The sequence below is a fragment of the Hipposideros armiger genome, unplaced genomic scaffold (genome assembly GCF_001890085.2).
Source record: "Hipposideros armiger isolate ML-2016 unplaced genomic scaffold, ASM189008v1 scaffold_138, whole genome shotgun sequence".
NCBI lineage: Eukaryota > Metazoa > Chordata > Mammalia > Chiroptera > Hipposideridae > Hipposideros > Hipposideros armiger.
Window position 1 is genome coordinate 107,734 of NW_017731488.1, and position 23,565 is coordinate 131,298.

Genomic DNA, 23,565 nt, shown 5'->3' on the forward strand with positions numbered 1-23,565 from the left:
CTTGGGTACCCTCATTGCCACACAGCACACACTTTTAGCCCCAAACCAACGAACTGCCAGCTGGCCAGCGACCACCTCCACTTAGGGTAATGAGTTCCATATGTTTCCATAAGAACCCAGCTAAGCTTTTCCCCAGCAGTTCTTGAAAAGTGTTTTCTCCCTCTCCCTGGCTCCCAACTCATTCTTGGCCACCCTTGTTTCATTTGCTCCTAATGAGGGCGATAGGAAGGGGGCTGGGTGGCAATGACAAGGAGACAATGCTTTAGGGAATTACCATCCTCTGACTTCACATTTCCAGATCCTAAGGGTGAGGGACTGTGCAGTCCACCAGCCCCTTGCAGTCCTTCTGTGAGAGTTGTAGGTGAGGCTTCAGCTGCCCCATCTCTAAAATGGGACTAATAATCCCTGCTCAGGGTAGGCAGAGTATCACAATAAGAGCCTTAGATAGGAAGCTAGGAGGCTTGGATTTGAGTCCTTTCTTGACTACTAATTTGCTGTGTCCCTGGGCAGGCTCTTTCCCTTCTCTGGGCCACACTTGTGACCTCTAAGGGCCCTTCCATCCCTGATAGGCTTTGGATTTATGACCAAATGACACAAGGTACAGGGAAGAGTATCAATTTACCTATTAAACATGGGTGGCTCCAGGATTAGGTCCCCTAAGCCTAAGGCCTCCCTACTGTGGGCATTGTTACTGCCAGTCTGGGCTCCCTTTGACCACAGTCTGGCCCAATTAGGGCTTCTGCCTCCAGCTTCTGGCACAAAGTAGGAGCATGATGGTGTTGAGAAGTTTCCCCAGATGGCAGGTCAGCTCTGCCACTTGGGTGGTGAAAGAGGCGGCTATGGGCAGCCCCCAGACATGGAGGGATGTGAATCTGATTTCAGAGAGCTACAGGACCCCCAGCACCTTATCTGGCTTGACTAAGGCAATCCCCAAATCCTGGTCTTAGGGTGACCCACTACCCTCATCCCAACTGTCCACTGACCCTACCCAAAGACTGACTCATTAACGTTGGCCACTGATACTACTCAGACTGACCCTCACACCCAGGCCACAGACTGACTGCTGTGGCCTTCTACCCAAACTTATCCCCAAACCCAGCCACACCCTGGATGAACCCCAATTCTGGCCACACTCTGACCCCTCACTCTTTCAAACTGACCCCTGATGTTGGTCACAAAGTGACCCCCTGACCTTGACACTGACAGCCTTAACAGGAAAAATAATCAGAAAACAAATGCTAAACTCTGTGAGTGAAATAGGACATCAGAGTTGAGAGACTGAAGCGGGTTGGGGAGGAAGACTGGTGCAGAGGGCAGAGGCTTTACGGAGGACCCCCGGTGGGCCTGGGGCCACACTCAGGTCGGAGAGGCCTTGTGCAGGGCACGTCCCAGGCGCTCGAGGAATGCGAGTTGCCTGAAAGAATGAAGGAAGGAAGGAACGGGGTGCGATCCAGGGCGGCCGCCCAGCCGGGGCAAAGCTGCCGAGGCAGGAAGCCGGGTGGGGGAGCGCCGAAGCTGCAGCGGCCCGAGCGCAGCTGGGGGCAGCGGGAGAGCAGTTGGGTCAGCGACTCCGCTGGGTGGGGGGCCCCCCGGGCCGAGAGGCTGGGAACCGGGAGGCCACGCTGCTGGCAGAGTGGCGGGGGTGCCGCGAGGCTCCGGATGGGCTGGGAGCCCCGCCCGCAGGCTGCGGAGGGAGCCGGAGCCAGAGCGGAGCCAGAGCTCAGACATCCGGGCGCCAGCGAACACCTGCGAGCAGCCCCCAGGGCCCGCGGGGGGAGCGCGGGTCGCCGGGCCGGGGGCGGGACGAGGGGCGGAGCCGGCTCCGCCCTACTGGGCTCCAGGCCACGTGGGCCGAGGCTCCGCCCCTGCCCGGACGCCAACCGGCCGCGGATGGGGAGTGGCTTTCTTCTTGCTGGGCCAGGAGCGGGCAGAGGGTTATCATAAGAAGCATCTCTGAGAGAGCGAGCGAGAGGAGGCTTTTAGGGTGTATCCTGGGGAAAGGAGAAGAGTGGTGGCGATGAGAGGTAATGAGACCGGGAAGACAGATCATTGAAGGTTGTCCCGCGCATCCATAGCTAGGGAGAGCTATAACTGGCCTTCTCGAAAGGGCACTACCATCTCCTGTGTCACAGGTGTAGATTCGAATCCCTGCTTCGTTACTCAGGAGCTGTGTGGCCACGGGCATGTTACTTCGCCTGTTCTAAGCCTCCCGCCCCCCCCCCCCAAAGTAAAAATCCCTTTCAAATGGCCGTATTTCAAAGCTAATGTTACAATGAACGTTAAGGCACGCGGTTAATAGTGAATCTTGTATTTCAGGGATCCTGGTAGATGCTTTAGGTGTGTTATCTTTAATCTGAACCAAAAACTTTCAAGGGAAGGACCATCATCCTTTTACAAATGGAAAGGAGACCTCGGGTGGCCTTAGGTCGTTCGTTCAGCGAGCACCCGCTGGGGACCAGATATGTGCCAGGGACAGGGGAATTTTGCAAGGGAAAAGAGCTGGCCCAGAGTAGAGGTGAGAACATGGGTTTTGAAGTTGGGTTTATCAGTCCTTGCTGTGCCACTTCTTTGCCAGTGACCAGATGAAGTTATTCAGACTCTCTGGATGTTTTCTCTGTAAAATGGGAATGATACTTTGCTAGGGTGTGGTGAGAATGAGAAAAAACGAAGATAAAATAGACCCTGACACTTGGTAGGCACTCAATAAATGATGATGACAGGAGACACTATTCTCTCAGTTTTCTGACCAAAGGCCAAATTGCTTTCACTCTCTAATGACTAATGAATTGGTGTGCTGGTTTCAGCTTTTGTCTCACCCACCTGAATAGCCCAGCCTCAGCAGACCTAACAGGCAATTTCCTTGGAATTAGCTTAATAATACCTTGTAGGTGTGTGATACATTTCAAAGAACTTTCCCACCATTATCTCTGTCCAGGGAGGCAGCAGTAGAAGAACCACCAGCTGCTAGGCAAGGGAGGAGAGATCCTTGCAGAGGTGAAGGGGCTTGCTCTTTCTAGCCTTCCACAGCTCCACAACTTCTGAGCAAGCAGGAAGCAGCATGCTGTGGCAGAAAAGGTACACAAAGTTGAGTTCAGTGTCTGGTTGTACTGCCATTAATGGTGTAATGTGGGGCCAGGTGCCTCTAGAACTGTACCCTTAAGATCAGTTTTATACAGATGTGAAAACTGAGGCTCAGTTATACAGCTAGGATGTGACAGAACAATGATTTGCAGCCTTGTGTGGCTGTCTCCAGAGCCAGCACAGCCCACCTAACTAATGATCCAAGGTAGACCCAGCCTGGGTCTTGTACTTACTTGATTTGAAGTGAGAGTTCCTCACACGAGGGCTTCCTGCGGGATTGGAGGTCTGCTATTCCTCGGCAAAGGTGTATGTGTGTGTGTATTTTCTGAAGGGAGTATTCGTACCTTCCATCAGATCATCAGAGAAAAACCATGAAACAGGTTAACAACCACTGGTCAGCTGGGAGGAAGGTTGGCAGAGACAAGTTGCCTCCCCACCACATGCCCCTGTTCACCCCTGAAAGCTCACCAGGGTTAAGGTGTGAAAGGTGATGACGTGAGCTGTTTGTTATGAAATATTGAAGTAACTCATGCCAGGGACCAACACACAGATGAGATCATATCATAAACAGGAACCTGGTGAGGCCAGGAGCCTGTGGAGCCCACCTGGGGAGCTGCCAGGTGGGGGCAAAGTGGTATGAGTTGAGGGCCTGGTGCCATGGAATAGCCAGTCTCAGGCCCTGCTCCTGTTCATTACAACGTTGGTCACTTAGGATTAAAATTCTGGTCTCAAGGGGCTGTGAGAAACTGGCTCAGACCCATTATCCAGAGCCTCAGTTTCTCCATTTCTGAAATAGGGGATAAAAATGCTTACAGAGTAGGCTCCCAGTAGGAAATACCAGAATAGATGAGGTTCTTCCTCAAATTCCCAGTCCAGTATAAACCTTCAACTACTTGATTGATGGTAGAGGATAAATTGGTATCCAGTATTACCCAACGAGCCCGAAAATCCTTCTGATCAGAGTGGCTGGGGATTTGAGGGCAGAGACCCTTCTGTTCTCCAATTTTGGAAGCCCAAGAGTAAGACAAACCAGAGAATGTGAGGAGGGAAATGAAACCAGACCCAGTGATCTGTTTATTCATCTCTGAAATGGGCTTATGAACCACCACCCGTCTGGGCACCAGGTGAGGCTCCTTTTCCACATCCCCTGCTAGAAAGACATCATGAATAATTAACGGTTGAAGAAGACAGCCATCTGCTAATCTAGCAGATGGGACTTAGACCTGGTTTCTGAGCTCCCAACTTGCTGGGTGAGCTAGTGCCCGTCACTTCCCCTCTAGTCTTCCCTCATCTGTAAAATGAGGGGACAGGGCCAGGCTATTCTCTGCACAGCACCCAACAACCTTCAGTGGATGTAGGGCTCCCATCATGAGCCCTTTCCACTCCCCTCTCCATTCCAGTCTTAGCTGGGCATTTTCCCACCTCCTTTTTACGGGAGTAAGTGCACTTTTCCCAAGCTCCAAGGACATGTCTTTTCCCTAAATTCAGCCGTGTGAGTGGTAGCACTTAAGGAATCAAATTACATACACAAGTGTTTAAAAACTGTTTATTATGCAAAATGTTAACTTTTATAAAAAGTTTAATAACATACATCGCATGGTTACAGAAAGTCACCTTCCTGCAAAAAGGTACAAAAGCTATATACTCTATTATAGAGTTCATAATCAGGGCAACAGAGCCTTTTTTCCGAGACCAGAAGACCAGCTCTACCGCTGCCTTGGCCGAGTTTGGAGAGCAGCCACTCCCCCCCACACTCTGAAAGGCAGTCTTTAAAACTTGGGGATCGGGTGGGGCTGGGTGACGTTGCCCAGCTGGTGCCCAGAGCTAGCTCTGGCTCTTTAGGCCACCCAAGTTCACAGTCCTTCGCTCCGGGGCGCCAGGTCCAGCCTCGAGGCAGGGATTTGAGGAAGTCAAGTGGGCAGGGAGAGGTTGGGGCCCATCCATGCCCTCGGGCTTCTGGCTGTAGAAGGTCCCGGGGTCCCAGGCGAACGGGTGCCAGCACCTGCGTTCTGGGCGGGGGAGGAAAGAAGACCAGGGAGCCGTCAATTTCCGCCGAGCGCGCCGAGGAGGCCGTCCGCAGACTGGCCGGCGCCAGGGAGGAAACTTGGTCTCTACCTCCAGCTGATAACTCCGCGCCCCACGCTGCCCCCACCCAGTTGGCGCCAAAGGACCACAGGCGGAGCTTGGAATAGACACTAGTTGGGAGGGGGCTGAGGAAGACGCAGCTCCCTTTACCGTTCCAAACTACAAACAAAACGGCTATTTTATTTAGTCGGACCTGAGCTTATTTTCCCGGGTCTTTGGCCACTGGGGGAGGGCAGGGGCAACGTGTGTTTAAGGTTCAAACGCACATTGGATGAGAATTGGTTCTGTCATTCATCTGATATGCCCACCGGCAAGTTACTTGCCCCTCTCTGGCCGTGGTTTCCCTGAACAAAGGGAGTGGTAATCCCTTCCTTAAAAGGCCTACCAACTCCAAGATTTACTGTTTAAGCATCACCGCACCCCCGCTCCCACCCCCACCCCCCGAGAAGGTGGGGATACTCACCTATAAGCTCCAGGACAGCCAGATCAGTGGCAGAAACTCCTTTTGTCGTTGGAGATCACAAGTTCCGGAGAGAGTTCGGCTGTCTGAAAGAAGGACAAGAGTTACGCATGGCACTTGGGAGTTGAAGGGTTCCAGCAGCATCCCAGCCCCGGAGCTCAGCTCCGCCCCGGCTCCTGCGCACGCCCACGCGTACCTGGATGGAAAGATGCGGGCCGTCTGGGGGTCCAGGGGTGGGCTCGGCCAGGACCACCTGCAGGTCGAGGATGTAGTCTATGACGCGCTGCAGGATTTCCACCTGGCTAAGCTGAGTGCCTCGCGGGACTCCGGGTACTAATTCCCGCAGACGCGAGTAGCAGTGGTTCATATCGTCCAGCAGGCTCAGCGGCTCCTCCGCTGCCGTGCCCTTGCTGCGGCCTCGCGCGATGGCCAGGCTGCGTTCCGACAGGCAGCACACTGCCTCGTAGCAGCCACGCACGGGGCTTAGCGCCTTCATGCTGAGGAATGAGGTTGAGGTTAGATGTCCCGAAATGAGAAAAACGCACGAGAAGCCCTAGAACAGCTAGCAATGCACGCACGCTAATCGCGGCCTGTACTTATAGAACCAGCCTTGAAAGCACGCCCCTTTATGCAAAATATTCCGCCTCAGCCCCGCCTCCGCCAACCCTGGGCGTTCATAACCCGGTTAAATTGCAAACAGGCTTTCGCCGGCTGGGCTGACGCCGAATACCGCGTAGTCGTGGATTCAAAGAATGAGGAAGCGTTGATACTAGTTATTGGGGAGAGGCGGGACTCTTTGCCAGCAAGGATTTTAAAAATCACTTAAAACCATTAACTTTAAGAATTTGCCTTTTCCTGGCAGCGCCCCAGATCTTTGAGCTTCCCTGCCCCCCTGCTAGTCTACCCACAGCCCAACACTAGTTCGAACCCACAGCTCCTCCGAGGTCATAAATCCCTGAACAGCAAAGAAGCCTTTTTTTTTTTTTTTTTAAAGCAAAAGATTTTTCAAGGGAAACTTGTAAGGAATTAGTGCCGCCTTGTTCCCCAATTTGCTGTTCGTCTGACCTCCAGACTCACTGGCGTCAGGAATTATCTTGTGACCAGAGGGGAAAAAAATTAATTGCGGTGAAGCTGAGGTTACAATGAAGAAAACAGATTTGGGCTAGGCGCTGAGATTGCAGAAGGAGGAGGGGAAGGGGGTTTGAGCAAAAAACACTATTTATTTGAGCAACAGGGGAAAAGAAAAAAAAGAAAGCTGCCTGAATCGGTGCTTTTTGCATAGGGAAGGAAAAGAGCTCCCACCCTCTGGCCCCATGCGCTCCATAAGAAGCCAAATATATGCCCAGTTATGTTTTGGAAGTGAGTTTGATTAGAATTTTGGACCGAGTTTTGAATGTGGGGGGAGGGGTGACAGAAGGGGATGATTTCTATATAACCTTTTTAGGAGCCCCCTATGGAGTCAGCAAATCTCTTAATTCTTGCTTCCTCCTTCCCCCCCCCCCCCCCCCCCCCCCCTCTCCACACACCTCTATGCAGAAAACAATAGTTTGGTAATTTCAGTGCTCTATTGTCTGTCCCTTTCGGCTATGGAAGGGAAGGCACCTGGACTTGATTATTCTTAGCCTTGCTGAAATAGCTCCAGCTCTATCTGAGAACCCAGAAAAGGGACCAGAGGACAGACAAGCCTTGCGTTGCAATAGGACATAGCATTCAGTATGCTTTGCTTGTCTTTTTATCATTTTCCAGGACTTTTGGGAATTTGCAGCCTTAAAATGCTGGTTGCCATCTTGAAACAGACCAAGTGGGATTCCCCCAATGCTTAATCAGTCAGTTGGTAAATATTTATGGAGTTACTTCACATAAAGCAGTGGCTCCTGCTCTCAAGAATCTCGCAATTTGGGGAGACAAGATTAACACAGGAAACAATTAAGAGTTCTATAGTATGTGGCACTGATTAACAGGACAATAGGAGCTCAAAATAGTCATAGTAAAAAGGACATAAACCTGGAAATCAGGAGCTCTAGGTTCAACATCCGCAACCTTGCCAATAATTTGTCATGTGATCTTGAACAAGCCCAGCTACCCTGGCCTTATTTGCCTTGTGAATAAAATGGGGATATGGTGCTAAGTGATTATTTGAATTCCTTTCCAACTCTAGAAGTCTAAGCATTTATGAAATTTAGACAGGCAGGTGTGGGATGGTAAAGGGCACAAAGAGTGGCTATAAAACATGTCCAATGTCACACCACAAGTAATGATAGAGCCAGATCTGAAGTCTTGTTCTTTGCCATCATACTGCAGGGCTCTGTGTCCCAAGAAAGATCTTCGAAAGATATGAATGTTTTCAAGGACAGCCTCTTTAGTATAAGAAAAAAGAGGAAAATAACCTGTGAGTGGATAAGTCAGTCTATATATACTACAGATATCAAGTGAAGAGCCAGCTATTTAGTCATGGGAAGGGAAAACGGTGGCTATGGAGACTCTTAAATGACAAAATAGAAAGCCCTTTCTGTTTCTATCATGCAGATTTCCATGGTTGTGCAAAATGGTAAAGTCCAGGAGGTTCTGGAAAAATCACAGCTTTCAGGGCCAGGCAGATTTATGTTCAAATCCCCATTGTCTTTTTTTTTTAAATGATTTTATTGAGGAATTGGGGGAGGGGAACAGTGTTGGGGAATCGGGGAAGGGGAACAGACAAGTTGCTGTCCTTTTGTTCTTCAGTCTAGTTGCAGAGGATGTCGCTTCACTGGCCCATGTTGGTATTATCATTGTGCTCTTCCCAGATGAGGCAGTCACTTGTGGGCCATTGGACGGCTGCTCATGGAGGCTCACAGCAGCTCACGAAAGCTCATGCCCACTGTCGGCCACCCCCACTGCAGCCTATGCCGTCGCCAGTGACTCATGGCAGCCTAGCTCCAGGTGGAGCTGTTATTCACCGTCTTAGCTGTAGAGGGTGCAGCGTCACTGGCCCTCGTGGGATCTGAACTGGGGCCATACTGCTGAGAGCTGGCACCCCAAGCCAACTCCTAACCAACGCACCACTCGGCCAGCCCCCCATTGTCTTTTACTAATGACATGAACTTTGGGTAGGTCACCTCTCTGTGCCTCAATTTTCCAATTTATAAAATGGACTTAATTAGACCAACCTCATTCCTTCAACAAATAATTACTGAGTGTCTCTTCTTTGCTAGGCACTTGACAAGCTCTCTCCATCGGATCTGTGAGTCTCCTGGGTGCCTGGGGGCTCAGCATGGGTCAGTGTGTGGTATGTGTGTAGTCCACAGGTCCTCGCAGGCTCGCTCCTTTTCCCTCTTCTTTTATTACCACTGATGCCTCAGGCTTGTATAGCAATTTACAAAGCACCCTCATATGTATAATTTCCCAAGATGCTTTCAGATTGAAATGCTTTTGGGCTGTGACCGAAGGCAAGAGAGGGATGCCCTGGAATTAGCAAGCTGAGTTGTGTCCTGGCCATGCCAGTAACTTGTAACGTGGCCCTGCACGAATTTCCTTCCTTCCTGGGCCTCATTTTCTGTAAAATTGGGGCTGGGAAAGCAAATGACCTCTAAAGCATCCTCTCCAATCTAACATTCTAATTCTGAAAGAAGCAGGCTAAGGTTGGAACCCTGAATGAATTTTGAACCCCAAATACTTTTTTTCCCATCAGCGGACTGGAGGGCTAGCTCAGGCCTTCTACAACTTGTGTAGTGGTGGCGGGGCCTCAGCCTCTTATTCCAAATGCCTCTGAACTTTCTGTTCCCAGTTCTGCTCCTTTTACCAGCTTTTTCCCCCCTCTTGCATTTTTTATTTTTATGAAAGGATGTCATTAAGGCTTTTGTCTGCGCTGTTTTTGTTTCAGAACTTTTCTCACAATCCTATTTTTTGTTGAGGAATCCGCTCCTTTGCCCAGCTGTGGGTCCCGGTCCCACAGCTGTGTTGATCTAAGACTCAGCCCCAGACAGCCTGGCGCCAGGGTGGGACGTCATGCGTTCACACAGGGATGCGTGTCCCAGGCAACCTTTCCTCAGGCAGTCACCGGCCGGCGACGGCCGCCCCCACCAATGAGCGCCCGACACCCGAGAAAGGGGCGGAGTCTGCGCCACCAGGACCCGCGAGCGGCTTGTGAATTGCAGATGCTGAGAACTTGATAACGTTCCTTGAATTGGGGCCTTTTTCTCTTTTTTTTAGTCTTTTTTTCCCCTCTCTTACTTTTCTTTCTTTTATTCTTTTTCTTTCCATGGACTTCCTTATCTATATATGTATATAGTTCCTCCTCCTCGTCGTCTTCCTTTTTTTAACTATCTCCTCCCAGTGTCTGGAATTATTTTGTAAGCGTTTCCAGGAACTGAATCTTCCTTTGCCAAAATTAAGAGAGAGAGAGAGAGAAAAGAAAAAAATTCAGTGTAGTGCTCTCTGATTTTTTTCAAGAGTTGGCAGAACCATTAAGTTATACTGTTTTGTCTTTAAATTTTTAAAAACTGGTGGGGGGTCTCTGAGCTGTGGATTTCAAAGCCAAAGTAATGATGATGAGAATTGCAGATGTCTTTTTGCCTAAACTGAACTCTGTCTATCTGTCTACCTATTTTTTTGACATTTATGTTGAAAGTGGGGATCAAGGAAACTTCAGAAACTTGCCCAAAATTACTTGGGATGTCAGCTGCTGATGCGTGCAGACCTCCCCTTCATTCGGCTCTCTGTCCACTCTGCCTCCCAACTCTCATTAGCATTAGGGTGGTCTGCTCTGGTCTCAGAACATCTCCAGACACTGCATTTCCTAATTTGTACCTGTTTGCTCACAAGTTGCCTATAAAGGTGTGCTGAAGACTTAGCAGCTGTATACACAAAACATATCCCTTCTCCCCTGGCAAGGCTAGACCTTAAAGTACGTATTGTTTGAGACTGTATAATACAAGAAAAGCACAGGGAATTCAGAAGCAAAGCCAGGCTCTAATCCTTGTGCACACTGCCTAGCCCCACTCTGCCTCAGTTATCTTCCCTGTAAAATGGGGAGGAAAATAATGTTCACTTATTTCATGGCTGGGAGGGTCAAAGGAGACAAGGGATGGAAAGTGCTGTGGGAACAAATTACTGTAGTGATTTTCATGTGTTACGATGTAAAGTGGACCCTAGTGAGTGGGATAGGTGGTGCCAGGTGAGTTGAATGGTTCCTGCTGAGAGTGTTTTCAGGAATCTGGGCAATACTGAGAAGGGGAGTATGGGGAGCATCTGGAGCTAAGGCATGAGTTCCTGTATGGGTAAGGATTTCAGGGGCCTCCAAGATGAGCTACTCTACAGTTCAGAAGTACTTGGTATCATCTTCATCATCATCATCATCATCATCATTCTTCAGGAAATCTTAACTGTTTGCCAAGTCCTGTTTGCTTTTTTGCACATTTTAACTCATTGAGCCATTTTATGGACAAGGAGTCTGAGATGCCAAGAGGTTAAAATGCTTTCCCACAGTCACATAGCTAGTAAGTGGCAGATCCAAGATTTGCAACCAGGTCTGCCTGTCTCAAAGAGCGTGTCCTCAGGTGCCTAAGATTTTTGTTCCACTCCTTCAAGGGACCTCCTGCGAAGGTGGCTTGGACCCGAGAGGGTTTTATTCTGTTGGATATAGGAAAGCAAGGGGCAGGGGAGAATGTATTTGGTAGGAAGACAGACACTAAGGTATTGGGGACATTAAGGTAAAACATGGTTTTCTAAGTGAAGAGACTCAGAGAGCATGGAAGTTAACCCCTTACTTCAGCAGGTAGGCAGTGACCATGAGATGTCCAGGGGCTGGCTTGACATCTGGGGTGGGGGTGGGGGTAGACCACAGGGAATTAGGAAGGGAGTTTATTTTCTGAGAACGTATCCTGTGCTGGTGCTTTATACATTCTATCTTGTATAATCTTCTCTAGAGTCTTTTGGGGTAGGTATTATTGTGACTAAGATATTGAAGCTCAAAGTCCACAAGGCTGATAGGCAAAAAACTCCAACAATCAACATTTGAACCCAGATGGGTGGCTCAAACATTGCATACAAGGATGGAGATAGACATTCAAATTGCACACAGTGTCCAGGTACACAAGGACTGGTTCCCTCACCCTAGCACTTCTAGGCTAGTGATGACAGACAGGGACAACCTCATTTCTCTGTTAAGGAAACAGTTTGGAACTTCTAGACTCTGGAAAGCATCAGTAGATTATGCGGGAGTTTCATTCTGACTTAACAAATAAAAGGAAAAGAATATATTGCAGTGGTTTCGCTACCTCCAAAGCGCTTTCATTCATGGTTTCACTGAACACTCCCAACCACCATATGGGGCGTAGAGCTCACCTGCTTTGTAGTCAAGTCCTATTTGTCCCCCTGGTCTCAGTATCCCTCACAGTGCCTGGAACAGGGTGGGCACTTAGTAAAGATGTACTAAAGTAAGTTCCACCCCAGGAATCACTTTGGGGAGACTACTTACAGGGCGATTTAAAGTGCAAATGCAAGTTGTGCTGGATGACTCTGTGATTCTGTGACTCTCAGGCATAATAGTCTTGGCCGCAGACAGATGCTGACAGTGGGATGTGGGCTCCCACTAATGGGGTTCAGGAAACCCTTTAGAAAGATATTGGAGTTCAAGGCAAGAAAAGATGGTGGGAAAAAAAGGCCTTGAAAAGCAGTGTTTACCCTGCCTAGATATTCTTGGGTTGGCCTAGGTCCCAGCAGCAGTTCAAAAGCGGTGAGGAGAGGTAGGAAGGGGAGGGTTCCAGCCTGGGGACAGAGCTGACCCTGCCAGAGAGGAAAGGGCTTCTCCACCCCTAACCAGGCCAGAGCTCTGCAATGAGCTGGAGATACCAGGTGCCAGAAAGCAGAAGCAGCCACTGCAGCTCAGAGAGAGCCTCCTGCCGGTCAGAGCTGTCCCTGAGTGTCATCATTACAGGGCCCAAGTATCAGCAGGCTTATAAAGGGTAACTTTTGCTGAGTGCCAACAATGAGCCAGGCATCTTACATGTATTATCTTCTTCAATCCTCATACTGATTGAAGCTCAGAGAGGTGGGGTGACTTGCCCAAGGTCACACAGCTGTTGGGAGGCAGAGCAGGACTGCCTAAGTCCAGAGTTTGTACATTGAAACATGAGCCATGCTACCAACTGAAGGGAGAAAGGAAGCAAATGCTGGAGAATGGGGGACTGTCTTAAGGAGACATTGGGGATGGAAGAAGGAAATTCGTATTTGAAATCTATTTTGTTCAACAGACTGGTATGGCCTATGTATGTGTGCGTCTCAGAGTAAGTGGGTTCTTCTCTGAGTGTGTGTTGTTGGCTTGTTTGGGATGTGGGACTCCCCTTGAGGGTTGTGTGTCTAGGCTTCTGGTGAGAGGCTGTCTCTCCTTGAGTGTTTCGGCCTATTTAAACGTGTGGTGTGTCTCCCTGAGTGCTGTGGCCCCCTGCCTCCCTGCCTGAGTATATAACCTTCTCTGGTTGTGCAGCCTCTCCCTCGGCGCCCGTTTCCCTATGTGTCCATCTTCCCCCTATCTCCGGGCCAGGTGCAGAATGGCCAAGAAGACAATGGGCTTGTGCGCCCGGGTGGCCTTTTCCTCCACTCCCTCACCCACCGCGACCCTCCCCACCCACACCCCGCGCCCTGCATGCCCCCTCTCCGGCCCTACCCGACCCTCCCCGCCCGCGCCCCGCGCCCTGGAGGCCCCACCCCCAGCGGCCTCAGGCGCGCAGCTGCGGGACACACAATCGCGGTCGCCCCCTCCACGCCCCCCGCGCAGCCCCTCGCCCAACAAAAGCCGCTTTCTTTCCCCACAACAGATTAAAGGCCAGGAGGGGGTGAAAAATAGCTTCTCCAGCCCTGGCGGGGGAGGGGCGCGGGAAAAGCTGGGGCTTTGGGGACTCTTTGATGGCGAGTGTGTGGGAAACCCGGAGGAATGTGGCTGCTTGGGACCGCCGCGGCAGGGCGAGGCGCCGGGAGGAGGGGTCCGCCCTCGGGACCCCCACGGCCTCCGTGGTCCTGGCGCCGCTTGCACCCCAGCTCGCCGAGCGTCTCCTCGCGCTCTCGGTCTCCGTTTCTCTCCCGCCTTGGCGCCCCTGCTTTTTCTGTCTCTCCTCTGTCCGTTTTCTCAAATTTTAATTTCTCTGTTTTTTTCCCCATTTTCCGGATTCTAATATTCCTTTTCGCAAGTCCCCTTTGCTCCTCCACCTCTTTCTCCTTCTCTTTTTCTCATTTCTATTCTCTTGGTGTCTCACTCAGCGTCTTTATCTTGATCTAAACAGCCATCCTTTATCTTCTCTCTTTGTCTTGAACACACTTTGTGCCTCTTCGTGTCTCTATTTCTTGGTGGCTCCTTCTCTGTGCCTCTGGCTATGGTTCTCGGTTGGCTCATAGGGATGCAGCTGGACTTAGCACAGTCTCTGAGGGCTGGGAATAGGGAACCTGGGATGTGGGCAGTTTGTTTAAACATCCCTTACTCGACACACGTGTGAGTGCAGATGGGCGCGGCCGGGGATGTCTGGGGGAGCCCAGAAAGTTGTAGGGAGGAGACTTGGGGGGGGGGGCTGGCCCTCTAGACCAGGGTTGAGTAGAAATGGGGGCCATTGGAGGCCTCCAAGGGTTCAGAATTATTTTTGGCTCAGTTTAATTCAGCCTCTGAAAGGAATTCCTGGCCCAGGACCAGATGGTGGCCTTGGGACCCTGATGGGAAATGGGCTGGGTCTCCTGGCCCCCTCCTCTCTAGTCCTTGGGACAGGCTTGGGGGAGGAAGGGGGCTTGTTCAAGACAAAGGGCTTCCAGGTGGCTGGGGGCAGGGACCTTCCTTGCAAAGACAGTGAGGTACATGCTGGGAAGCTCAGCCTGGAATCCTGTAAACCCAGCATTTGCCCTTGGCTCTGTCAGTCATTGACGACCCTGGGCACATCCTTTCTCCTCTTTGGACGTCAGTATCCCCACCTGTAAAAGGAGATATTTGTTTAAATCAGTGGTCGTCAACCTTTTATTCCACCCTCAGATCCCAAGATCTGATTTACTCCAAATGTCTTGCTTATATTAATTAATCTGCTTTCTCATTTTGTATTTATGAAAGACAAGCATTCAGTCAGAGTTTCTGATTAGCATGATTCATTACCATGCAGAGCTGTTCTAATTCCAGTCAAAGACACCCCAGGGAGACCTCCAAAGCCCTTGGTGCTTTAATAGTCTGTACAGCAAAATCCCGTAGAAGACTATGGTGGGCTTTGGAGTCAGGCAAGTGGGGTCTGAATCCTGAATCTGCCACTGTCCAGCTATGTGACCTTAGGGAGGTCACACCCTACCTCTGTTTATTATCTGTAAAAAGGAGATATTCACAATATCTACCCCCAGGATTGTGCTGAGCATTACGTCAGATAATAGGTATAAAAATGTAAGAAATAGGTGCTCAATAAATAGTAACTGTTAGGATATTGATGGTCTACACCAATGCTGGCCTACAGAACTATAATGGAGCCACAAATGTGAGCCACGTATGTAATTTCAAATTGTCAAGCAGCCACATTTTTCAAAAGTAAAAACAGGTGGAATTAATTTCAATAATGTATTTTACCTAACCCACTATAACCAAAATATTATTTGAGCATGTAATTAATACCACAAAAAAAACCCTATTAATTTTACATTCTTTTTCATACTAAGTCATCAAAATCTGGTGTGGACTTGACAATTCAGTACATCTCACTCAGTTCAGACTAGTCACATTTCAAGTGCCCAGTAGCCACATGTGGCTAGTGGTTACCAATTGGACAGTGCTGATCTAGTTAGAAAGTCAAGCTAGACCTTAGACAAGAAAGGATATTTGAACTGAGTCTTGAAGGGCAGGTGAGATTCTGATACATACAGAAAAGGCAGGAGGAAGACAGGAGGGAGAGGACAGAGAATGGTGTGAGCAAAGGTGCTGATCAGCTAGGCTGCACAGAAGCTAGAGGGTGGGGTGGATGCTAGCCAAAATTGGATAGGTAAATAGATGGAGGTGGGGTGTGTGGAGAACCTTAAATGCCAGGCTCAGAGCATGGTGAATGTGGGCATTAATATCTCAGAAGGACTGTGTCTTTGAGATCCACTTTCTTTTCAGGGAAGGAGGCAACAGTACTGTGGGTACTGTAACTACAGCTGAGTCTATGAAGACCTCTATTAGTATTACTACCAAACATTGAAGATTCACTATGACCAGGCACTATGCTAAACACTTTATGTTAATTATCTCATTTAATTTTCTCAACAAACCCTCATACATTGCTGAAGGGAATATAAAACTTTGGAAAACAGTTTGGCAGTTTCCTAAAAAATCGAACATAAATTGGTCATATGACCTCGCAATTCTCCTAGGTATATGAAAACATGCTACTCAAAGACTTGTACAGAGATATTCATAGCAGCATTGTCCATTATAGAGCCAAAGTGGAACAAACCGAAGGTCCATCAGCTGATGAGTGGTTAAACAAAATGTAGTGTGTTCATACAATGGAATATTATTCAGCAGCAAAAAGGAATGAACTACTTACATATGCAACTATGGATGGCCCTCAAAAATTAAGCCGTGAGTCGCCCGCGACAGCAGAGGCTGCAGCCCCTGTGGCAGTGGGTTGCCATGGGCTGCCGTGTGTAGCCAGCAGCCAGCGTGAGCGGCCAGCAGCCGCAGTGAGCGGCCGTCCAGAAGCCGGCGACTGATTTGCCCCGCCCAGGAAGAAGCGCAATGATGGTGCCAACTTGGGCCAGTGAAGCAACGTCCTCCACAACTAGACTGAAGAACAAAAACGACAGCAACTTGTCTGTTCCCATCTCCCCAATTCCCCAATAAAAATCTTAAAAAAAAAAATTAAGCAAAGTGAAGGAGAAAGAAACAAAGGACCACAGATTCTATGATTCCATTTATATGAAATTTCCAGAAAAGGTAAATCTATAGAGACAGAACGTAGATTAGTGGTTACCTAAAGCTAGGAAGAAGGGAAGTGACTGCTAATGGGTACAATGGGGTTTTTTTTGGGGGGGGATAAAAATACTCTAAAATTTATATGGTAATGGCACAACTCTTAAATATGCTAAAAATCATTGAATTGTATACTTAAAGCAGGTGAATATTATGGTATGTAAATTATACCTCAATAAAGCTCTCTATAAAAGGAAGTGAATTCTCCCAACAACTTTTGCGATAGATACTATTATTATCCCACTTCACAGCTGCAGAAACCTCAGAAAGGTGAAACCCAAGGCTATTGAGCTAGGAAGTGGAGGAGACAGGTTTTAAACCTGCAAAACTGCTCCTGTCCTCTGGGCTCTCCAGCTTCCTGGAGGCAGCTTCAGCAGTGCTCTCCTTCTTTCTGGGGCATTGCACTCTCAAGTTTGGTGCCAGACATATTTCCAAGCTGTGACAACTGCTTTTTAGATGACTAAATGACGAGGGTCCGGGGGAGACAGCAGAGGGCCTGGGGTAGCTTTGGGACAGTGGGAAAGCATCCTTCTTCGTGAGAAAGCTCAGGCAGCAGCTTAGCCAGGGTCATCCTCGGCAACCCCCACACTCTGACACCCCCTCCCCAACCCTGTCTCCCTCCCAAGGGACAAAGAAACTTGGCTCCAAAGCTGAGGGCAGAATATGAGCCAGAGACCTGACCTGACCCCCACCTTGGAATCTACTGGATCTGGGGCCATGATGGGGGAGGGACTGTCCTCAAACCAAACTAACAAACCAAAAACCAACTGTCCCCTCAGCCCTATTGTTTTATAATCACACCGTAAAATACACTTGAGTTGAAAGTCATGGAACCTGGAATCTTGAAAACCTGGTTAAAGCCCCTATCTTATCTCCAAACCCAGTGTGCTTGAGCAGCTCACTTACCTTCTCCAAGCCTCAGTTTCCTTATCTATGAAATGGAGACAATGATACTCCTCTCAGACGGTGGTTGTAAGGATTTGGGGGACCAGAGGTTAAATCTCAATGTAAACCACCTACATTACGTCTTAAGTTGTTATTGTTTTCATAAATCCCCCACTCAAAAGAAAGTTAAATGAGAGTGGTAAAAATTGTTAATAATGAGTCAGCATTCATGGGCACTGATTTTGTACTATCTCAAGTGCTTTACACGCATTAACTCATTAATCTTCATAACAACCCAAGGGGGTATTCTTATTACCCCCGTTTTGCAGATGTGAAAATTGAGGCTCAGAGAGGTTAAGTAAGTTGCTCAAGGACACCCAGGGTGGAAGGGATAAGCAGGCTGACTCTAGAACCTTAACTTTTTGCCGTTAAGAATGGACTAGAGGGCCGGCCGAGTGGCGCGATGGTTAAGAACTGGCTTGGGACGCCAGAGGGCCCCGGTTCGGATCCCACATATGAGGGCCAGTGACACTGCCCTTTACAGCTAAGATGCTGAACAACAGCTCGACCTGGAGCTGGGCTGCTGTGAGTCACCGTAGGCTGCAGTCCCTTTGACAGTGCGTTGCCATGGGCTGCCGTATGTAGCCAGCAGCCAGCGTGAGCGGCCAGCAGCCGCAATGAGCGGCCGTCCAGAAGCCAGTGACTGATGTTCCTCGCCCGGGAAGAGCGCAATGATGGTGCCAACTTAGGCCAGTGAAGCAACATCCTCCACAACTAGACTGAAGAACAAAACGACAGCAACTTGTCTGTTCCCCTTCCCCCAATTCCCCAGCACTGTTCCCATCGCCCCAATTCCCCAATAAAAATCTTTAAAAAAAAAAAAAAAGCATGGACTAGAGCTCAAAAAGACACCGACTTAGTTTATTCAAGTCCTGGTGTGTGAGGATAAGGAAAAGCAGCAGTCAGGTAAGACGATAGATCCATAGTAACTGGCCCAAGCTATTAGCATTTCACCGTTTGTAAACCATCCTGCAATGAGGTCCCATACACCATTTTCATGGAAGTGCAAAAGGAATCACCATGACAACTGCATTCATGACTTTACCTGCAATGTAAACGATTGTATTTTAAAATATTTTAAATGGAAAGGATTTCAATTTAATGTTTTAAATAGGCAACACTTTCACCTGGTTCAAAATTAAAAGAACATGAAAAGGCATAAGGTGAAAATCCTCCTTGCCACCCCGACGCCTGCCTCTCCCAGACTGCCAGTCTCCTCGCCGCCAGCCAATATTGCTCGTTTTTTTCAGGGGGAAGGGAAGAACTGATACTTTTTTTTTAATTTAGAAAGGGTGTGCTTGATTTGCTCTGAAGCCACCAGGCATAAAGCCTACCTTACTCTGGTTGATTTCTTCAGGTTGGCCTCTGCCTGATTTCCTGTACCCTTTGATGCACCACTGCTTCCTGCAGGTGATGGTTGGTCCCTGAGGGAAATGGTGGGTCCCTTCTCCCTCTAAACTTTCCCCCAGGCACCTCCTCCAGTACCCACTACGCTCCTGACCACATTCCCGCCCACCTCTGGGCCCAGCTGGTTCCTCACCCCCCAGGGCCTGCAGTGTCTGTAAATGCCAGGGAACATCTCATCATGTCACCATGGCCGATGGGGTGGAGGTGAATCCAGGGGTCACACCTGGGTGGCCTCAGGCCAAATGTAGCCTATGAGAATTTTTTTTTTTTTTTGCGGGACAGAAGCGGGGGCAGCTTTGCCCAGGGATTTCAAAATTGGAACACTTCACCTGAAAATCTGATTGTCCAGCTTCCTTTGAAATATTGGCAGATCCAGCCACAGTGACCATGTATTAGTGGATGATGAAATCAGTTGGGGCTGAATGTCAGTTGTCCCCTTTAGAAGGAATATGTGCTCTCTGGATTGTCATGGTCCCCATCACTCCCTGTCAATTAATGTACTAGGCAGATTAACACCCCTCCCCCGCAAGATGTCTCCGTCCTAATCTCCGGAACCTGTGAAAGTGAGGTTACATGGCAAAGGGGAATTAAGGCTGCAGATGGTGTTCAGGTTGCTAATCAGCTGGCTGATCTTAAAATAGGGAGCTGATCCCAGATTATCTTGTTGGGTCCAATGTAATTACAGGGTCCTTAAAAAGGGAAGAGGGAGGCAGACGAAGAGAGTCAGAGAAAGAGATGTGACTATAGAAAGAGGGTCATAGAGGCACTGTGTTGCTGGATTTGAAAATGGAGAAAGGGGCCATGAAGCAAGGAATGTCAGCAGTCTCTGTAAAGTGGAAAAGGCAAGGAAATGGATTCTTTTCTAGAGCCTTCAGGAAGAGACACAGCCCTGCTGACACCTTGATTTTTAGCTCAGTGAGATCTGGGGGTAGGGAGTGGGGCACAGCTGGTGAGAACTGTTAGAAGCATATGAGACACTTAGCTTTAAATGCTCCATAAAAGGCACCTATCGTTCAAAAGGCACCGGTAAGGTGGGTCCAAGGCAGAGGGGAGACATGAGTGACGCCTGCTTTGGCTTTCCCGTTTGCTCTCAGAACACCTCTCTGCCTGGTTTCCTTCCCAGAGCCCAGTGCTCACTGAGAGAGCTGGGCTAAGCAGTTAGGCCTTGGGGGATGCACATGGTAATCACTCAGGTAGGTGACAGGTGTCAGCAGCGAGTGGACGAAACTCATCCCTGATTGAGGACAGGATTAGAAGGTCAAAACGGAAAAGCAGGGGCTAGGCCTCAGGCCGGGTAAAGGGGCCCTCAGAGCTGCAGGTGGGAGGATCAGGAGAAGGCCCTGAAGTGAGGTGCAAGGTGGGGCCGGGCAGGGGCTTTGTCCAGGCTGGAGGCCTGTTTTCGGTGGTGCTGGCTGGTGTGGGCGTGACGGATGGTTTAGGACTACTGAAGGGGAGCTGACTGGTTGGAAGGGAGCAAACAAACTAATTTATCAAGAGCAATTATTGATGGCTGATAGTGGCTTACTGTGTCAGACTTGCCAAAAATATTCATGCTTAGCAGTGCATATCACTTTAACATTAAAAAGATGAAGCTGCATTTAAGGTAGAAGCATCTGAGAAGGAAAACCTCGTGGTTGAGGGGGATTTAGGATGCCACGTGCACAGCCACGTGCCTCACCTGCTCTCAGGGCCCTACACCCCAGAAGGTAGCTCATCTTCTAGCCTTGGTGCCTTTAAGTGTCCTCAGACTTCATTACAATCCTTCCACTTATTTTCTGTGTATTCTGGGCAAGTTTATTTGTGTTTAGTTATTTATTTGTTTATTTGCAAATACTCATATAATAATATGTGCCAGGCAGTGTTCTAAGTGCTTCATAAATATTAATTTATTTAGTCATCATAACAACCATTGATAGAGGTACCGTTATCTCCATTTTATAGATGAGGAAACTGAGGCACAGAGAGGTGAAATAATTTGTCCAGGATCATGTAGCTAGGGAGTGGGTGTACTTTCCGAGCCTCAGTTTTCTCAGCTGTTAAGTTGGGATGCATATACAAGTGCCCTCTCGCTAGCAGGGTTTCTCAGGCCTGGCGCTGTGACATTTAGGGCAGATAATTCTGTGTTGTGGGGGCTGTCTTGCACATCATAGGATGTTTAGCAGCATCCCTGGCCTCTACCCATGAGGTGCCAGTAGCAATCCTCTCTCCTAAGCTGTGACAAACAAAAATGTCTCCAGACCTTGCCAAATGTTCCCCCAGGGCAAAGTTAACCCTGGTTGAGAACCACTGCTTTCACAGGATCTGGGAAGAATTAAATGAGCCAACCATATAAGATACCTTCGTTCATTCATTTCCCTGTCCTTGTATACCTATACTTGGTGAATTCTGACTCCTCAGAACGCTTTTTTTCTTCCTCTTCCTTTACTGACCTAGAAGAGGTATCCAGCTGAATGGAGACTGAGAGCTTCTTGCAAACCCGAAGCTGGCTCCAGGAGTAGGACCTGCACCCTGGTCCTATCCCATTCACTAACATGCTGTATGGCCTTGGCGGAACCCCTTTCCCTGCCTGAGCCTCAGTTTCCCCATGTGTACAATGAGGGGGTTGACCTAAAAACTTTCCAAAACATCTTCTCACTGCAGAAATCAGTGACTGAGTGATTCATAACAAATACAAACAAATTCCCCTCACAAAATTCAAATTCTTTCAGAGACTTATCATTCCAGGGTTTGAACTTCCTTGTGAAGCCATTTGAAACATTCTTCCAGCTTAAAAAAAAAAGAAAGAAAAGCTATTATAAGAAAGTAAAAGTTTCAAAACCAAATCCTAAGCAAACACCCCTGAAAACAATACACACACACACACACACACACACACACACACACACACACACACACACACACAAAACCGAAGGTAACTCCGAGAACAGGATATGAAACCTTGCAGGCCGGAGCTAAGAAATGATTCACAGGCCTTTTGAGATGCTTCTATTTCAAGGCATGACACGCCCACTGGATCTGATGGCTCCAAAAACAAAATAAACCTTAAAAGAAGCTGCCATTTCTTATCTCAACACAGAGGTAGCCCAGCCAGCATCCTCAGGTCTCAAGGGCTCCAGCCAGAAGACAAGGTTGAGTCCTGTGAATTCCCTTTCTGTTCTACTATGCTGGCTTGTTTAAAGCAAATTTTTGCATCCACCTTTGGTTGGCTGACCTGAGTTTAAAGCAACAGAGCCTAATGGGTTTACAACATAGCCTGTGAGTTCATAAGTTTTTGTTTAGCAAGGCCTCTGTATGGCTGTGTCCTACTAGGTTCTGGGCTGGTCATTCCCATAGCTGTCTCCAACTCAACAATCCCACCTAGCTTGCTTATTGTGCATATCAATATTATACTTGCCCCAGGCCAGAAAACATGAATTTTAGTACACCATTCAAAATTGTATGCTCTTATGTAAAACAGAAATATGAAAGTAATTTATTCAATCAATGAAATGCTTATTGAGCACTTACTATATGCCAAGCAATGAGCTTGGTACCAGGGATGTACGGGTGCTAAGATACAGCCCCTGCCTTCAAGGAAATAAGAATAGGAATTGAATAGGAAAAGCATACAAGTTCAATATCATAGAAACGTATGGAACAATTCCCTGTGGAAAATGTACTGCATAAAAAGTGATACCAAATTTGGAGCAAAATTGAAAGAAACACAAATGTTTCTTGTGATATGGTTAAGTATGTTCTCCTCTGTGCTTACCCTTGATTTTTTGTTTTACAATAGATTTAGAAAACTTCTAACTTTCACTGATGCTTCAGTTGCTCCCCAGAATCCTGTAGAAGGGGTCACCATTCGGCCCAAACCTTCTTTTCTTACCAACTAATTTCCTCACCCCAATCTTATGTTCACACCGTCATTGCTACATGGAGTCTTCCTTCCTCTCCTTCTTACCTTCCTCCAGGATCTGCCCATTTCCCCCAGGAAGCATTTGCAGACTGATCTGGCCATGTTTTCACTATTCCTAAACCCACAGAACTGGCGTTCTTTACTTGGCTTTTAGCCTGTCCTGCCTTGTGACCTCTCGTATTTCTCCTGAACTTTTACCTAACTGGTGAATCAGGGGAAAGAGGACAAGAGCTGACATTTATAAAGTGTATCTTTTTGTTTTAAAGAAATTTTTATTGGGGCACAGTGTGTTTTTCCAGACCCATCAGCTCCAAGTCAAGTAGTTGTCTTCAATCTAGTTGTGGAGGGCGCAGCTCCTTGGTTCATGTGGGAATCGAACCAGCAATCTTGGTGTTGTGAGCCTGCGCTCTAACCACCTGAGCTAACCGGCCGCCCCTATGAAGTGTATCATGGTGCCAGGCATTTTGCTAGCCCCTTACTGTACATTATGTGCCTAGCACATGGGAAATATTCAATAAATATTTGTTGACTCAATGCTTGGGTGATTTCACTTAAACCTAATAATCACTCGTTGAGACAAATGCTATTAGTATTCCCATTTTAGAAATGAGAAAACTGAGACACAGTCAGGTTAAAGCCTGAATTTGAGGGCTTTCTGCCTCCAAAGCTAAAATTTAGACTTATTGTTCTTCTACTCTGTGTTGCTTTTTTTCAAATACAGTAAAACCTTGGATTGTGAGTAACGTGGTT

The 23,565-nt window shown here is 48.3% G+C and overlaps 1 protein-coding gene across 1 annotated transcript; it reads right to left on the bottom strand.

Moving 5' to 3' along the window:
• Window positions 1–4,613: 4,613 nt before the first annotated feature.
• On the bottom strand, window positions 4,614–6,211 carry ID3 (inhibitor of DNA binding 3). The gene is made up of 3 exons (XM_019650124.1): window positions 5,823–6,211; window positions 5,630–5,712; window positions 4,614–5,090 (listed from the first exon to the last, which is right to left on the bottom strand). The coding sequence occupies exons 1-2, from the start codon at window positions 6,120–6,122 to the stop codon at window positions 5,653–5,655; spliced, it is 360 nt and encodes a 119-aa protein (XP_019505669.1). The 5' UTR covers window positions 6,123–6,211; the 3' UTR covers window positions 4,614–5,090; window positions 5,630–5,652.
• Between the last annotated feature and the right edge of the window lie 17,354 nt (window positions 6,212–23,565).